Source organism: Microcaecilia unicolor, chromosome 13 (genome assembly GCF_901765095.1).
Source record: "Microcaecilia unicolor chromosome 13, aMicUni1.1, whole genome shotgun sequence".
Classification (NCBI taxonomy): Eukaryota; Metazoa; Chordata; class Amphibia; order Gymnophiona; family Siphonopidae; genus Microcaecilia; species Microcaecilia unicolor.
The window spans coordinates 27,653,399-27,671,550 of NC_044043.1; the positions used below are offsets into that span (position 1 = coordinate 27,653,399).

The window sequence follows — 18,152 nt, forward strand, 5'->3', positions numbered from 1 at the left end:
AAGTGGGTCGTGCAGATGGAGGTAGAGATACTAACTTTTCCCAATGACACTAGTATAAGGGCTGGTGCTCTGTGAAATACTCCAGTATGCCCCTGCCAAAGCAGTGAATGGTCCCAGATACCACACCCACGCATCATCAAGTACTTCAGCCATGAATAACTCCAAAAAACTGCTCTGTTTATGAACCATAAAAACATTTCTCTCTCTCTTTTTTTTTTTTTTTTTAGACCACAAGAGAATGCAGAGAATGCACTGAGTCTCTGAATCAAAGTCTTCCAGGGAGGAATACAGGATGGTGCATCAGGACTAAAGGAAAGGAGATTAATAGGTATGAATTCATCTTCCTTAGTGTGTAGCTGCACCATCCTGATGAATGTGATATATCCAAGGAAAAACTCACTGGGTGGGGAAGATAAGGTCCCTTACCAAAATCTGACCTGGCCCTGGCCAGCACATCTAATCTGTAGTGCTTCACATAAGAATGGAGCGATGACCAGGTTGCCACCCTACAGATATCATCAGGTGAAACTGCTTGGGCCTCCACCCAAGATGCCACCTGAACATAAGTCAAGTGTACTTGGAAGGCCAGCTGAATTTTCAGGTAGTTCAGCAACAAACCCTGGTTGAACCCCTGCTACAGGATCTGAGTCTTCCATGGAGAAAGTGATTGCTGTTTGCACCACCCCTCAAAAGGTTTACAGACCTGAACAAAAGCCAAGGAAGTGGATGACTATGACTCTTTTTTAGCCATATTGGAAATCTGTTCCACGCCACAGGGCCTATAAGGCAATGCTGTAAGGCAGGGACCACCAGGTCATAACCCATTGATGACCTCAGAGAGCAAGATGGCAGATATTTCTTGACAGCAAATAAAAAGAGCCATCTTCATACACAGCAAACTGAATCATTACCAATAATTTATACAGAAACTTACAGGCAACCATTTAAACATTGCCTCAGACATTTATTCCCTTGAAGCACAAGAATAATGGGCATTTGTAAGGTATTGTCACCCTGCGGTCCAAGGGTCCTCTCCAATAGGGCTTCTATCCCTGGGGAAGTAATTCCCAGAGCTGTCCACGAGTTCCCCGTAACGCCTCCAGGCCTCCACACAACCACAAACGCAAATGTACTTCAAATTTGGGTTTATTCACCTTTGTATGGACAAGGCAAGGTACATCACTTCCAAAAAAAGGGTCTTTCCTGGCTTCTTCGTTGGAACACCGGACCTTCCCCTATCCCAGAGAAGAAGGGCAGTTCACAGTTCAGACCCCAGCAAAGTACTGCTCATATCACAGTTCAGCCCAGCAAGATATTCATATCACAGTTCAGGCCCAGCAAAGTACTGTTCATGTCCCAGTTCAGCCCAGCAAGGTATTGTTCATATCACAGTTCCAAGCCCAGTCTTGGGGTAAAGGACTGCTCACCTCAGGCTCAGCCCTTACTGCTGGGCAAGATTCCTACCTTCCCCCACTCTTCCTTCTTTTGGTGATTGGAACAGCTGCTTAATTGTGCCTCCACGCTCTCTCAGCCTTGAGACCAGGCTGACTATCAAGCCTTTCAGCTTCTTCCCTTGTACCTCTGCCAATGCAGTCAGATCCATGGGTTCATTTTCCCCTGGCTCTTTCACTGGTCTCTCCTCTCCTCCTTCTCTCTCCACCTCCCAGTCCATTAATTCCTATCCTTTTATCTCCCCCACCTTTTCCTCTTCGCCCTGATTACTTCTCATTAACCATTCCCTCCCTTCTCCCTCTGCATCCTGGGACTTAGTTTCCTCTCCTCCCCCCTTTCTTTTCCCTCGTGGATTGCTGGGGCTCCTGGGACCGGTAGTCTTCTTCCTCCCCTAGCCTTTGGAGATCCTTATACCTCCAGAGGGGAGTGACTCCTTTCCTCCTAGGCACCGGGGACTTGTAGTTGGACCCCGGCACCGGAGGTGTACCTGCCTGGTTCCTTTCCCAGGTCCTTTCCTCACAGTATATAAGAACATATGAATAGCCACACTGGGTCAGACCAATGGTCCTTCTAGCCCAGTATCCTGCTTCCAACAGTGGCCAATCCAGGTCACAAGCACCTGGCAGAGCCAACATTCCATGCTACCAATCAGTGGCTTCCCCATGTCCTTCTCAATAACAGACTATGGACTTTTCCTCCAGGAACTTGTCCAAACCTTTTTTTAAACCCAGAATATATGCTAACCACTGTTAGACTTTCAGAGCTTAACAATTCATTGAGTTAAAAAGTATTTCCTCCTATTTGTTTTAAAATTATTCCCATGCAATTGAATTAAGTGTCCCCTGGTCTTTGCATTTTTTTGAATGAGAGAAATATCGATTCACCTTCACCCAATCCACACCACTCAGGATTTTGTAGACCTCAATCATATCTTGCCTCATCTGTCTCTTTTCCAAGCTGAAGAGACGTAACCTCTTTAGCCTTTCCTCATATGGGAGCAGTTCCATTCCATCCTATCATTTTGCTCACTCTTCTTCCTGTTGGAAGCAGACCTTCAAATGAGAACATGTGGAGGGTACCTTTACGATAGGTTTACGAGGGCAAGTAGATGTTATTTCATAAAGACACATGGAGTGGCATTTTAGAAAGGATGCAAAGAAGCAAAGAGGCAGATGAACACTGGCACATAGTCCCAGAAAACCCACGATTTCTGTGTAGAGCAAAGCGGAGGGATCATACGGTTTTAGATTCTTACTTTAACTCTTAAGGTCATCCTGCTCTTACAATATTCTGTGCTCCCCCTTGGTTCTTATGGTCTGTTAATGACCATAGATTAGTCCTGCCTGGCCCTTCAGGTACACGCATAATGGTGCGTTTTTTCTTTTGGAATAGTTTACCATTAGAAATCTGACAGGAATCATCTTACAGAGGCTTTTGAGGTGGAGGAGATAGAGCAGCTTTTAAACTAGAACCTGGTGGCAGTGACACTGGATGGACAGGGATGAGTAGCATTGGCATGTTTTATATTTCTTTTAAGCTCTTTGTTGGTTTTATTGTTCTTTCCTATTAATTGGAGTTCCTTTTTCTTTTAAATTTGTCTATTTTTCAGTTTGTAAATCCCTTAGATTTGTCTGTGCCCTAGATTGGTGATTCAGTAAATTCTGAAAGAAACATAAACATAAAATAAAGAGTCCATCTGATTAAATTGCAAAGTTTCATTAATAGAAAGCCCAATGTGGCTGCATCAAGGGTCCACAGATGATGCAGGACATAAAGGAGAAGATTCTATATATGGCACCTAAAAAATTGGTGCTGAGTTCAGCACCAGCTGAGCATCCTATATAATAATTTGCACCTCCAGCGTTCCATGTCTGACTGCCTGGGTTCTTAACATCTCCTGACGTCAGCCAGCCTCCAGCGTTCCATTCCCCCTCAAGTCAAGACATAATGATGTCAGAGGGTGGAACAGTGAGAGGGAAAGGATGTTATGAATGGAATGGAATGGAAGCCAGCGCCAGCCAGAGAACTTCAGGTACAAATCGAGGGGAGGAGAGAATCGCGGGACATCGAGGGACAGGGCTGTGCGTCTGCTCACTTGCAAAATCTTTCACCTGAACTTGTGATTCTCCTATCTCCGCTGCCCTCCCCTTTTCATGCAAAGGAGCAGTATTAATTGAAGCAGGCACGCTCTTCAAGTTACATGAGAATACAACCAGATTGCTATTTATGCTTCAGTTTGGGGCTAGCTCCTCAGTTAGGGTGAGTTTCAGAGCTTGAAACAGCATTCAAATTAAAGAGAACCTGAAATTTTAAAAGTGCTAAAAATAAGTTTTAAAAGTATTTGCCTTAAATCTAATTGCAGAATTCAGGTGCTGGAAGTCTGTACTTGGTTGTCATATGCTCAGATTTGTTTAAATCATATGCAAATTAGTCCGGTGTTTTTCACTAAACATTCCCATGAGTGTCTGTATGTTAATCTGCATTCAAATAGAGCTCTCTGATTGGATGATCAGCTTCTGTTAAGAAATCTGCCCGGGAAGTGAACAGAGTGAGAGCTGTCCTTTGCCAAGAGAGACATCCAGCTGTGACTTCCTGTGTTTGTTGACTGAAGTTATAAAAGAATGCCTGATTGTGGTAAATGAGAAAATATAAGTGAAAAGAGATTGGTGGCGATTGAAGTTTCTCTAGTGAGAAAAGGATCTGAATATTTCAGGATTACTTGAAGTTTATGAAGAATAGAAAAGGGTGAATTTCAGTTTAAGAGTGTTTAAATCCTATAAGCTATATAAAGGCTAGGTAGATTTAAGTGACTGTAAGCAAGGAAACCTTAATATTTGATCTGAGATAGTTGATCAGAGATAAATGTTTGATCTGAATTATATCCTTTGGTGCAAAGGAGATTAGAATGCAATAGAGTATTTCTTTCTGTTTACCAGTACAGTCAAATAATTCCATTCCACTTAAATAATTTTTTGTTATATATATGAGGGAGTAGTATCTGGATTTATTGTAAATCAAATTGATTCCATTCACAGGAATTCATATTCACCTTCATGCATTCATCCGATATTATCTTTTAAGGATGAAGTTTTATTTTATGTTCACTCTGTCTCTTGTGAGCTGAGCACAGTTAGTTTCCTCGGCTGGCACGACTACATATTAGAGGTGTTTTGATACTGTGTGAAGTTTTACCACAGATGGGTGACATATATAAAACATTCTCCTTGGATAGGATGTGATATGTGAAAATACATTTTGCTTTAATGAAATTGCTAAACTTTAGAGTCAGAGACTTATCAATGAGGGATACATACAGTGCTATTTTTTCCTGAGGTCCGGCTTACTTGCCTGCTCCCTTCTGTTCCTGCTCTGCTGGACGGGGGAGGGGGGGGCGCCAACCGATAGTCTGCAGGGGGGCACCAGAGACCCTAGGCACGGCCCTGGGGAGGGAGGAAGGAAAGGGGAGGGTAGGGCAGAGGAAAATTGATGGACATGGATGGGATGGGAGGACAGTAGAGGAGAGAATCGTGGAACATGGATGGGAGGGCAGGGAAGAGGAGAATCGCTGGACATGGAGGGGAGGGCATGGGAGAGAGAAAAAAAAGCTTACATGACAGCCTTCCTAGGGCCCGTTTCATTTTTGAGGAAACGGGCATGGGTCCACTAGTTTTCTATAATCAGCACCGATTATAGAATATGCTTAATTTCCCGGTTCCAGAGGAGATCCGGGAAATTATAGACCGGTGAGTCTGACGTCTGTGCCGGGCAAGATGGTGGAGGTTATTATTAAGAATAAAATTGCAGAGCATATACAAAAACATGGACTGATGAGACAAAGTCAGCACGGATTTAGTGAAGGGAAGTCTTGCCTCACCAATCTAATGCATTTTTTTGAGGGGGTAAGCAAACATGTGGACAATGGGGAGCCGGTTGATATTGTATATCTGGATTTTCAGAAGGCGTTTGACAAAGTGCCGCACGAAAGACTCCTGAAGAAATTGCAGAGTCATGGAATCGGAGGTAGGGTATTATTATGGATTAAGAACTGGTTGAAAGATAGGAAGCAGAGAGTAGGATTGCGTGGCCAGTATTCTCAGTGGAGGAGGGTAGTTAGTGGGGTCCCGCAGGGGTCTGTGCTGGGTCCGTTGCTTTTTAATGTATTTATAAATGACCTAGAGATGGGAGTAACTAGCGAGGTAATTAAATTCGCCGATGACACAAAATTATTCAGGGTCGTCAAGTCGCAGGAGGAATGTGAACGATTACAGGAGGACCTTGCGAGACTGGGAGAATGGGCGTGCAAGTGGCAGATGAAGTTCAATGTTGACAAGTGCAAAGTGATGCATGTGGGTAAGAGGAACCCGAATTATAGCTACGTCTTGCAAGGTTCCACGTTAGGAGTTACGGATCAAGAAAGGGATCTGGGTGTCGTCGTCGATGATACGCTGAAACCTTCTGCTCAGTGTGCTGCTGCGGCTAGGAAAGCGAATAGAATGTTGGGTGTTATTAGGAAGGGTATGGAGTCCAGGTGTGCGGATGTTATAATGCCGTTGTATCGCTCCATGGTGCGACCGCACCTGGAGTATTGTGTTCAGTACTGGTCTCCGTATCTCAAAAAAGATATAGTAGAATTGGAAAAGGTACAGCGAAGGGCGACGAAAATGATAGTGGGGATGGGACGACTTTCCTATGAAGAGAGGCTGAGAAGGCTAGGGCTTTTCAGCTTGGAGAAGAGACGGCTGAGGGGAGATATGATAGAAGTGTATAAAATAATGAGTGGAATGGATCGGGTGGATGTGAAGCGACTGTTCACGCTATCCAAAAATACTAGGACTAGAGGGCATGAGTTGAAGCTACAGTGTGGTAAATTTAATACGAATCGGAGAAAATTTTTCTTCACCCAACGTGTAATTAGACTCTGGAATTCGTTGCCGGAGAACATGGTACGGGCGGTTAGCTTGACGGAGTTTAAAAAGGGGTTAGATAGATTCCTAAAGGACAAGTCCATAGACCGCTATTAAATGGACTTGGAAAAATTCCGCATTTTTAGGTATAACTTGTCTGGAATGTTTTTACGTTTGGGGAGCGTGCCAGGTGCCCTTGACCTGGATTGGCCACTGTCGGTGACAGGATGCTGGGCTAGATGGACCTTTGGTCTTTCCCAGTATGGCGCTACTTATGTACTTATGTACTTAATTGATATCTCAACATCTAAAAGTATGTGCATCCATTTACACCAACAAAAATGTGGCATAAATTCCGGCGCATAGATTTAGGCACACTGGGCCATATTCTATAACTACGTGTGCAAATTTCAGAACGCCCACAAAACATCTATTTCCACGCCCATAACCATGCCACTTTTCGCCTGCACACGTTAGATGTTTGGTGCACATTGTTACAGAATACGCTTAGTGAGTTGTGCATGTACCTTGCTTCTCACAGGTCTCCCACTTAGCCATCTCTCTCCTCTTCAATCTGTTCAAAATTCTGCTGCACGACTAATATTCCACCAGTGTAATTATGCTCATATTAGCCCTCTCCTCAAGTCACTTCACTGGCTTCCTATCCTTTTCCGCATACAGTTCAAACTCCTTTTATTGGCCTATAAGTGCATTCACTCTGCAGCTCCTCAGTACCTCCTCTGCACTCTCATCTCTCCCTACATTCCTCCCCGGGAACTCCGTTCACTGGGTAAACCTCTCATATCTGCACCCTTCTCCTCCACCACTAACTCCAGACTCCGTTCCTTTTATCTTGCTGCACCATATGCCTGAAATAGACTTCCTGAGCAGGTACGTCAAGCTCCATCTCTGGCCATCTTCAAATCTAAGCTAAAAGCCCACCTTTTTGATGCTGCTTTTAACTCCTAACCCTTATTCACTTGTTCAGAACCCTTATTTTATCATCCTCACTTTAATATTCCCTTATCTGTTTGTCCTGCTTGTCCTAATTAGATTGTAAGCTCTGTTGAGCAGGGACTGTCTCTTCATGTTCAAGTGTACAGCGCTGCGTACATCTAGTAGCACTATAGAAATAAGTAGTAGTAGTAGTAAATTTTAATTATTGCCAATTAGTGTTCATTATCAATGGTGATTATCTGGTTAAGCCAATTAAGTTACGCGCGTTGTTTTAGAATCTGAACCGATTTCGGCGTGGATCTCTAGGTGCGCTATATAGAATCCATGGAAATTGATTTTTGCAAAATTGTAAATCAGAGGAGTACACAGGAACCTCAAAAATGTACACACAATGTTTCTTTACACAGAAGCACTAGAGTGGAGGAGAGCACTATGTGGTTACAGCACTATGCTGACAAACAGGAAAGCCTGGTGATCTTGGGCAAGTCTCTTAGGGGCCCTGTGCGGGGCAGTTTTTGCCACATGCCAGGGCCCCTTTTACCACAGCAGGTAATAAAGCCAAACAAAAGAATGGCCATGTGGTAAGTTCACACTTGCCGTGAGGCCATTTCAGGGGGGAGCATTTACCGCTAAAATAGTTTTAAAATATTTCCTCTAGTGAAATGGCGTGCGCTGGGGGGTGGAACTACCGCCAGCACCCAGGTTGGGCCGGTGGTAGTTCCGGGTTGCCACGTGCCAACCCTTTAGTAAAAGGGCCCCTTAACCCTCCATTGCCCCAGGTACAACCTAAGAGGACATTAGTGCATGCTAAATGCTGCATGTCCTAGTTTATAACTATGGGCTACGAGTCTGTCAGCTTTAGTAAAAGGGCCCCTTAGATTGTGAGCCCTCCAGGTCACCTGAATGTAACTCACCTTGAGCTACTATTGAAAAAAGGTTTGAGTCAAATCCAAAATAAAAAGAATGGTTTTTTTCCCCATCTTGTGCAGCATTAAGACAGGAAGACGCTAATACAGTCCTTCGAAACCTTACAAAACTATTTTTCTCTCTGTTTTCATTTTCTTTGACTTGCTGTGGGTGAAGAAAAGGAAGAAACTGTCAGCTACTCCAGATGTGGCAGACCAACAATGACAGCAAATATATACTGCAAAGCTCAATAGAAAATATATACCGGCAGTTTTTGGCCAAATGAGGAGTAGCCACAGCATAAAGAAACCTCATTCTTTGAGGAGTACATAAGGCCAGCTCAGCTATCCCAGGTCACAAGAACATGGCAGAATCTCAGAAAGTAGCAAGACTCCCTGCTACTGATCCTAGGGATAAGCAGTGCCTTTCCCCAAATCTGCCTTAATAACAGTTTATGGACTTGCCTCCAGGAACTTGTTCAAACCTTTCTTAAACTCAGTTACATTAACTGCTTTTACCACATCCTCTGGCAATGAATTCCAGAGTTTAGCCCCCGTCGGGTTACCATATGGCTCCAGAAAAAGGAGGACGGATTGAGCCAGACGGGTTTTACTTCCATTGCTTTTAATGGAAAGCAATGGAAGTAAAACCCAGCTGGCTCAATCCGTCCTCCTTTTTCTGGAGCCATATGGTAACCCTTATGTGCTAAGTGGAAATATATTTTCTCCTACTCAGTGTTTTTTTTTCCTAGGGAAAACAGTGCCAGCTACTTATACAGAGCCAACCTTAGGGGTCAACCAGGGCTTTTTTTTCCAGCCAGTGACCCAGAATAGCTCTACCTTGAAGGTAACTACCTCTGAATTTGAGGGTCACAGCAAATCTTGAATGAGAAATATAATAGGGTAGATAGGGCATTTTTCGAAGCAGGAAAAAACGTACTGGTGGTGCATACTATCCGGAAAAAAAAAAAGCTCTGCTCCTATTTATTTTAAACATACTACTTAGTAACTTGATGGAGTGTCCCCTAGTCTTTGTAAATTTCCTCCTGCTCCCTTGTATGTTCAGGTTAACTGGAACCAGGATTGGCGCTTGAATGTAATGCATATCTTTCTCATGCATAGAGATATTCTGAAAACCCAACTGGTTAGTGGTTCTCCAGGACAGGTTTGCTTTCGACTACAGCTCTAAATAAATAGTAATGGTTATCTATGATATTACTCCCAGTGCACTATGCACTCACCTTAGCGATCAGCTCTCGCAAAGTTCCAGCAGTGACCCCTTTCCTGATGGTTCGGTCATGATTGCATATCCTGAAAGGCCTTTGAGGTGGGGGTGATGAAGACCAGACCCTCTTTGTTAGCTCTGAGCTAACTGAGGAGACAGACCTAGAACAAACCAACAAGTTGTGAAGCGATAAACCAACAAGACTGGGAGTGATGCAAAGTTGATGGTGTAGAAATGCATGATTTAAAATAACATCTTTCACTTCCTTTCTCAAAGAGGAGATTCTTACAACCAGTGCTAACACATGCACCAAAGTACACAAACCTAATAATAAAATGGAATACACAAAGTGGATAAGTTCAAGACTAATTCAAAAGTTGGCTTCATACTTGCTTCTAGATACAATCTCACGTCAATATGATGCAAATATTTAAAAAAAAAAAAAACAGTCTCTATCATCAAACAAGAAAAAAGAAAGAAAGAGGAAGCAGGAAAAAAGACTTCAGAAACTCAGCCAAAATCTTTTTATTTGAACCGAAGTCAAAATGTAAAACATCCTCCTCAGAGCAATTTATACTCAATTTCATTCAATTTTGCTTGACGTATGGGACGTATGTCCTTGTGGGACATTTATTTTTATATAATCTTAATTCATGTGCATTTTGGGGCAGAGCATGGGCATGGATTCCAGTTACATGCACAATTATAGAATAGGGGGGCAATGTGCATGTTATGATTCTGCTAGGCAGGCAGGGAAATGTTTGGAACTCGCGTCTGATTGGTCTGTCAGGGGTTGAACTGAAGTCTGAAGCAGCAGACATCAGAAGCCTGATCTATCTAAGCTTACCTCTCCCTACAACCCATGCTTTAGCATTTGATTCCTGTCAGCTGAAGCCTGCCCCCCTTTCTCTCAGTCTGTGCTGTTGCACACTGTGTGTTTGTTGGAGTTTGCCTACTCTCCTTGTAGCTTGTAGGTTCTGTCCTTGCTGGGTGTTCCCAGCGCCAGCGTGAGCTTGATTGTTTCATTCCCCTGCACCTGAGTCTGTTCCCTGCTTCGCTGGTGGTCTGTGGTAAGCTTGGCTGTTGTTTGGTTCCATTCTGTTTGTTTAAGTTTCCCTTTCCTCTGTGTAACCCTTGATGTGCTGGGCTTTGTATTTGCCTGCTGTTGTCCTGCCTCTGTTGGCAGCCTCCCTGTCCTTGTATTGCTCCTGTTTGTTTGTTTCCTTTGTTTGCCATGTAAGCCCTGCTTCCTGCAGTTTGATGTCTCAGAAGCAGCCTTCCCCTTTAGCTTGCATCTTTTACTTAGATCATTATCCACTCCTGGTTTTCTTTCACCATTATTGAAACCTCTCTATGTGGGGCAGGTTTTGTACAAGCAATACCAATTAAAATGTGTTTTAAATGGGGCTACTTTCTCAGAAGGAAACCATCCATAAAGGTTGGACAGTAGGCCCCTGTCAAGTTTCAGCACCAGCTCCTTTAGTGGAGTACCAGTAAGTGTTATTCCTTTAACAGCCTTTTCTTTCTTTTTTTTTTTCTACGGAATTACTAACGATGGGGATGTGACCAAATCCTGTTTTGAATCCAAGAAGGTCTGCAAATGCTCACTTTCATAAAAAAACATATTTGACTGAATGGAGTTTTATCACACATTTACAAGGAAAACTGAGCCAGAAAATTCCTCCTAATTGGAGGACACGTGTACGAAGTTTCAAAAATGCCTGACGCCTTTTCTGTGTTTGTCTGGAAATATCTGTAAATATCGTTAAAATTCAGAAAAATTTCCTCTCTATGGGAAAAAAAAGTTTTTAAGATCCAGTCCCGGTCTGGTTGTAACACATGGAGGGGCATAATTGAACGAAAACGCCTATCTCCATGGGCGTTTATCTCCGAGAACGGGTCAGTGAAGGGGCGGACCGAACCGTATTTTCGAAAAAAATAGACGCCCATGTTTTATTCAACAATGTGTGAGCTGGGCGTTTTTGTTTTTCAGCGATAATAGAAAATGAAAGCGCCCAGCTCAAAAACGAATAAATCCAAGACATTTATTCGTGGGAGGGGCCAGGATTCGTAGTGCACTGGTCCCCCTCACATGCCAGGACACCAACCGGGCACCCTAGGGGGCACTTTTACAAAAACAAAAAAAAAGGTCAAAGAGCTCCCAGGTGCATAGCACCCTTCCCTTGTGTGTTGAGCCCCCCAAATCCCCCCCAAACCCACTGCCCACAAGTCTACACCATTACTATAGCCCTAAGGGGTGAAGGGGGGCACCTACATGTGGGTACAGTGGGTTTGGGGGGGTTGGACGACTAATAAGCATTAAGCAGCACAATTGTAACAGGTAGGGGGGGATGGGCCTGGGTCCACCTGCCTGAAGTCCACTGCACCCCCTAACAACTCCTCCAGTGACCTGCATACTGCTGCCAGGGAGCTGGGTATGACATTTGAGGGTGAAAATGAAAATGTGTGAAACATCATTTTTTTGTGGTGGGAGGGGGTTAGTGACCACTGGGGGAGTCAGGGGAGGTCATCCCCGATTCCCTCCAGTGGTCATCTGGTCATTTAGGGCACTTTTTGGGGCCTTATTCGTGAAAAAACAGGGTCCAGGAAAAGTGTCCTAAATTCTAGCTAAAAACGCATACTTTCTTCCCATTATCGGTGAAATGCGCCCATCTTTGTTCGGCAGATAACCACGCCCCAGTTCCGCCTTCGCCACACCTCTGACAAGCCCCCATAAACTTTGTCCGCATCCGCGACGGAGTGCAGTTGAAAACGCCCAAAAATCGGCTTTCGATTATACCGCTTTATTCGTTTTTGTGAGATAAACGTCCATCTCCCGATTTAGGTCGGAACTTGGGCGTTTTTCTCGTTCGATTATAAGCTGGAAAGTCCACTATCAAAGTAGCTGGTTGTACAGCCAATAACTCATTTTCTATTGTTTGAGAAAGATTTAAATTTAATTCCTCAAATGGCGTTTCCAGGTTTGTCGTTAATGCTTGACCAGTAGATTTCTTAGTATATGGTAATAAATAGTAAATTCTTGAGACCGGCAGGTACAATTGTTCTGAAATTTTTAATACTTCTGAGAGGTATCTCTTAAAGGTTAACAAAGGTGCTACAGACGGCACTTTGGGAAAATTTATAAGTCTTAAGGTTTTCATTCGCTGTTGATTCTCAAGATTTTCTACTTTTCTTTGTGATAATAAATTTTCTTTAATTAGTGCTGCTTGGCAATCTTTAATCTTATCATTTTCTGTCTTTATGGTTTGTTCAAACAGACTAGTTTGTTGCAATTGTTCTTCCATCTCTAACATTTTACCTGGGAGTGTTTGTCGAGGAAATTTTCTGAATAAAAGAATTTTCTAGACTCACCAAGGCATCCCATATAGTCCCCAAGGTAATTATTTCTGGCTTTTCCGTCGGTAATACTTTGAACTGTAGCTGACTCATTTCTTGGAATTCTCCACTAGGCATGGCCACTATCTCTCCTGCTGTCACCCCTTTCATCTGTCATATCCTCATCTGTCACTTTCCACTGCGATTGTCCCTGATGCCTTCAATCATGCCGTAGTCACCCCACTCCTCAAAAATCCTTCTCTGGATCCTACCTCTCCTTCCAACTATCGCCCCATCTCCCTCCTCCCTTTCTTATCCAAGATACTAGAACGTGCTGTCCTCCATCGCTGCCTCAACTTTCTTTCTTCTCAAGCTATTCTTGATCCACTCCAATCTGGCTTTCGCCCCCTTCATTCAACTGAAACTGCACTTGCTAAAGTCTCCAATGATCTATTCCTGGCTAAATCCAAAGGGCTCTACTCTATCCTCATCCTTCTTGATCTTTCTGCTGCTTTTGACACTGTTGATCACAGCTTACTACTCCTTGGCACGCTGTCCTCACTTGGATTTCAGAACTCTGCTGTTTCCTGGTTTTCTTCCTATCTCTCTCAGCGTACTTTTAGTGTTTACTCTGTTGGATCCTCCTCTTCCTCTATCCCGCTCTCAGTGGGTGTACCTCAAGGATCTGTCCTAGGACCTCTCCTTTTCTTAATCTATACTTCCTCCCTTGGTGCTCTGATCTCAGCCCACGGTTTTCAATATCACCTTTACGCTGATGACTCCCAGATCTACCTCTCCACACCAGAAATCTCGGCAGAAATCCAGGCCAAAGTATCAGCCTGCCTGTCTGACATTGCTGCCTGGATATCTCAGTGCCATCTGAAACTAAACATGACCAAGACTGAGCTTGTCTTTCCCCCTAAACCAACCTCTCCTCCTCACCCATTCTCTATTTCTATGGATAACACTCTCATCCTTCCTGTCTCATCAGCTCATAACCTTGGGGTCATCTTCGACTCCTCCTTCTCCCAGTGGCGTTCCTAGGGGGGCTGACACCCGGGGCGGATCGCTGATCCGCCCCGCTCTCCGGGTGCAGCGTGACCCCCCCCGGCGAAAGGACACCCCCCCCCGCGAAAGACCCCCCTGGGTGCACGCCGCTAGGGGGGTGCCACTCACGCCTGTCCTTCGTTCGTTCCATGCTCCGAGCACCCGGCGTGCACCCGGGGCGGACCACCCCCCCCCCCCTTGGTACGCCACTGCCCTCTCCTTCTCTGCACATATTCAGCAGACTGCTAAAACCTGTCGTTTCTTTCTCTGTAATATCAGCAAAATTCGCCCTTTCCTTTCTGAGCACACTACCAGAACCCTCGTCCACACTCTCATCACCTCTCGCTTGGACTACTGCAACTTGCTTCTCACCGGACTTCCACTCAGCCATCTCTCTCCTCTTCAATCTGTTCAAAATTCTGCTGCATGATTAATATTTCACCAAAGTCGCTATGCCCATATCAGCCCTCTTCTGAAGTCACTTCACCGGCTCCCTATCTGTTTCCTTATACAGTTCAAGCTCCTCTTATTAACCTACTAGTAAAACATGCCCGTTTCTGGAGCAAATGAAATGGGCGCTAGCAAGGTTTTCCTCCCGAACCCCCCCTCCCTACCCACCCCTTCGGCGTTGTGAAGCTACTGACCGCCATTGCTCCGCACCTCATCAACGCACGCCACCTTCATCTCCTGAGTCGTGAAGCCACTGATGCCATTGCTCCGCCCTCGACGTCATCACGTTTGACGCGAGGGCGGGGCCCAGAGACAGTGATTTCGGTGGCTTCACCACCACGAACCCTTCGAACCCGAAGGAAGTGCCCAAAGGAAGTGACACTGACGTCAGTGTCCTCAGAACATTGAGGGTGAGTTTTATTATATAGGATAAGTGCATTCACTCTGCTGCCCCTCACTACCTCCCCACCCTCATCTCTCCCTACACTCCTTCCCTAGAACTCCATTCACTTGGCAAATCTCTCCTAATTGTACCCTTCTCCTGCATCGCTAACTCCAGACTCCGTTCCTTTTATCTTGCCGCACCTTATGCCTGGAATAGACTCCCTGAGCCTTTACGTCAAGCTCCATCCCTGGCCGCCTTCAAATCCAGGCTAAAGGCCTACGTGATACTGCTTTTAATTCCTAACTTGTCACCTGCTCGTAACCTTTATCTTGTTGCAGGAATTGAGATAGGAATTTGTGATACTTCAGGAGTCAGACAGCACACACCAGTATGAGAGAGTAATCTTCTTTATTTGCCAGCAAACAAAGCAGGACATCAGTTCTAGCTCTCTTCTCTTTCTCTCAGCTCTTTTGTGTCATGTGGCTTCTGTCTCAGCTGCTTCTCTTCTGCTGTCTCTCCTGTTGTCTTCCAGCTTTCTTCCTTTCTTCTGACGTAAACTGCTTCTGCTCTTACTTAAATACAGTTTCTATCCCCCTCCTAGCCTAGCCCCCCCTTACTCTCCAATTCGTTAAGGAATAGATTGGTCACTTTGCCTCAACCAATCATTACTTTTGAAATATCAGTTACATAGGTTTGGTATTCCTCAAACTGACCTCTAACCTGGGGCCCCTCAAGCCAGACAATATGGCACTAGAACTCTTATATTCTCATCATGATTGATTTCTCAGCTATAGCTTAAATTGCTTACTGGACTCTGGCATTCATTAAAGAGGTCAAAAGTCAGTCTTACTTAATAGCATACAGATATACTTTCAGGACTATTCCTACAGTTACCTATAATTAATCAAGACTTTTCCTGACCTTTTTCACCTATCAGCTCCATACACAGAACTTGCTAGGACCACAGAAAACTCAAAACACATGTTGGCCTCTTCACTGCAGTCTTTGCTTAGAAAATACAGCAGAGAGTAACATTAGATTTAAAAAGGTATTCTACATTTAACTACACAGAGTAAACATATTCTAAAATGAGCATCCTTATAAGACATATTCTAAATATCAAAAACTTGTAAATACTAATCTATTGCCTCTCTCTCTAAATAGTATTTTCTATCTTGTAAACTACAATATATCTGGCTCATGCCAGAGCTTACAAAGGCTGCTCAGCATGCCTAATAATATACAGATGTTGAGCTAGCTTTCATCATTCACCAGGGTGAAAGAAATTCCTGTCTCTGACCTTTCTAACCCAGCCCGGCAAACTAGACTTCTAGTAATCTGAACCAGCCTGCATTCCTTTACCTGCAGGACTGAAGAGAATTCAAACTTCAAGCTTTTAATATCATTTCTTATGTATATATAATTATGCCCATGGCTGCCTCATTCCCCCCTTTGAGACTAAAATCAGCTTATGCAGAGATAAGTCTCACATCTCAAACTCTGGAGATTATAGTGATCCTAACTAGGAATAGACTTGTGAATCACCATTACCTTACTTGTTAAGGTCCGACGGCATACTGCCGAAGCACATGAGGCCAAGAAACAAAACAACAACCCTGCTAAACTAAGACTATTAGGGAAATGAACAAGGGACGTATCCAGGAGGTCAATGACCACCACCAGGAGGTAAGGTCTAATCCTCCTCGGTAATCCTCCACATTAAGGCTAGCCAACTGTAGGACTTTATCCATGGCATGCCTAACTACATGCGTCCTATTTATGACAATAGTACAGCACTCTGAAGAATTTAGCACTGTGCAGAGACCACCCTGGGCTGCAAAGAGATAGTCGAGACCCATACGGTTATACCGAGAAACTATACTTAATTCATTAATTTGATCCTGCAATGCATTGACTACCACGTTCAGCTCATGAACTAAAACATGAAGTAGGGACTGAAGTCTCCGGGTAGCCATACCTAGTTCAGTAATACCCGCTACCGGGCCCCCAATTGGAATCCAGGCCGTGGCAGAAAGGGCTACAAGTCTCTTTTTAGTCAGAGGATAAGTAGAATTAATATACTGGAGGGCTAATTCAATCGCCTCATCCTCTGTGGCAACGGAGGAGGGTAAAGACAAAGCCTCTCGCTTAGAGCGGTGCGGGGATAGTGGCTTAAGAGGAATAACTTTAGGAAAATAATTCAAGGTTACCAATACACAAAAATCATATGTAGGGGGAAGAATCATGTGGAGGACATTATCACAGAGCCAGTAATGACCAAGGAGAGGGTGAGGAAAGTTCCCAATAAATGTTGGCTCAGGCTGGACAAGGTACTTAGGGTGCTCATAATGCGAGCCCCTATCCCAGGGGGAACGAAGACGAAATGGAGACTTTGCACACCATAGGTGCCAATCCCCAATTGTGACAGGCTGCTCATTTGTTAGTAACTCTTCATACTCCGGGGACTTATGAAAGTAGAAAATAAGCTTGGACGCTATAGTCCTCTCAGTGGTACGCTTAGGAGCCAGATAATCACCTGGGTCATAATCTGCAGGTACGGTAGTAGGGCACATAGGAGTACCTGGAGAAACTACCCACACAGATTCTCCTTTTTCTGGGAGAACATTAGTATAGTTACAGGGAATGGGAAGAACAGTTGAGATGTTTCTTGTTAAACAAAACACTCCAGAAGCTGGATAGGGAGACGTAAAAACTGGCCTTAGAGAAGATTCAGAGGGGGAGGTAGCATTATAAAAGGACCACCAAGTATAATCCTGGCTCCAAGGGCCTGAACTCGAAAAGTAGGGAGGTATAAGAGCTGGGAGCTGCACAGGAACAGGTACAGCTGGGACATCTGTAGTATAAGGAGAAAATCGGGAACACACAATACAAGGGGAAGTAATCTTTGCCTGGCTAATTAGTTCCTGGACAGAGTGTAACCAAAGGTTGGAACGAGTTGGGGTTTTAGGAACAAGGAGGCAAGGAGTAGAAAACAACAAAAGCATCCAAACTACTAACATTTTCTTTCTTCCTAATCTAAAACAAATACAGCAAACTAATTAAGCAATAATATTTCAACAGTCTGTGCTAATCACAGATTACTCTAATATAATGTTCTCAGTCTTTGAGTTCTTATACCAGTTGGGATAGACCCTCAACTGATAAGGATCAAGCTCTCAAATTCCAAGAAAGCCAGAATCTGGGCAAGAAAGAGTCTCAGTGTGAAGCCGAAGTTCAGCCGCTCCTGCAGTATGCAGTTGACCCTTCTTTTCAGCTAGTAGATTCTTTGGTTCGGGTCAAGCGCAACTTCAATGGCTCCGCTGGATCACTTTCTGCTCTCCACTGTCTAGGCTCCGTCTGATCCGTGCTGGGCTCAGTCTGGTCAGCAGACTTAATTCGAGACCAATGGACCCATGGAGTAATCCCTGCGACCTTCACAGCTGCAGGGGTAGAAAGCAAAACAATAAAAGGTCCTTTCCACCGGGGCCCCA

The 18,152-nt window shown here is 44.3% G+C and overlaps 1 protein-coding gene across 1 annotated transcript in view; it reads right to left on the reverse strand.

The window, feature by feature from the left end:
- CIDEB (cell death inducing DFFA like effector b) overlaps nt 1-18,152 on the reverse strand; it is a 53,764-nt gene that overhangs the window by 24,072 nt on the left and 11,540 nt on the right. Inside the window, exon 2 of the mRNA XM_030185898.1 lies at nt 9,460-9,604. Coding sequence (XP_030041758.1) covers nt 9,460-9,604 — 145 coding nt within the window. The remainder of the gene's footprint in view (nt 1-9,459; nt 9,605-18,152) is intronic.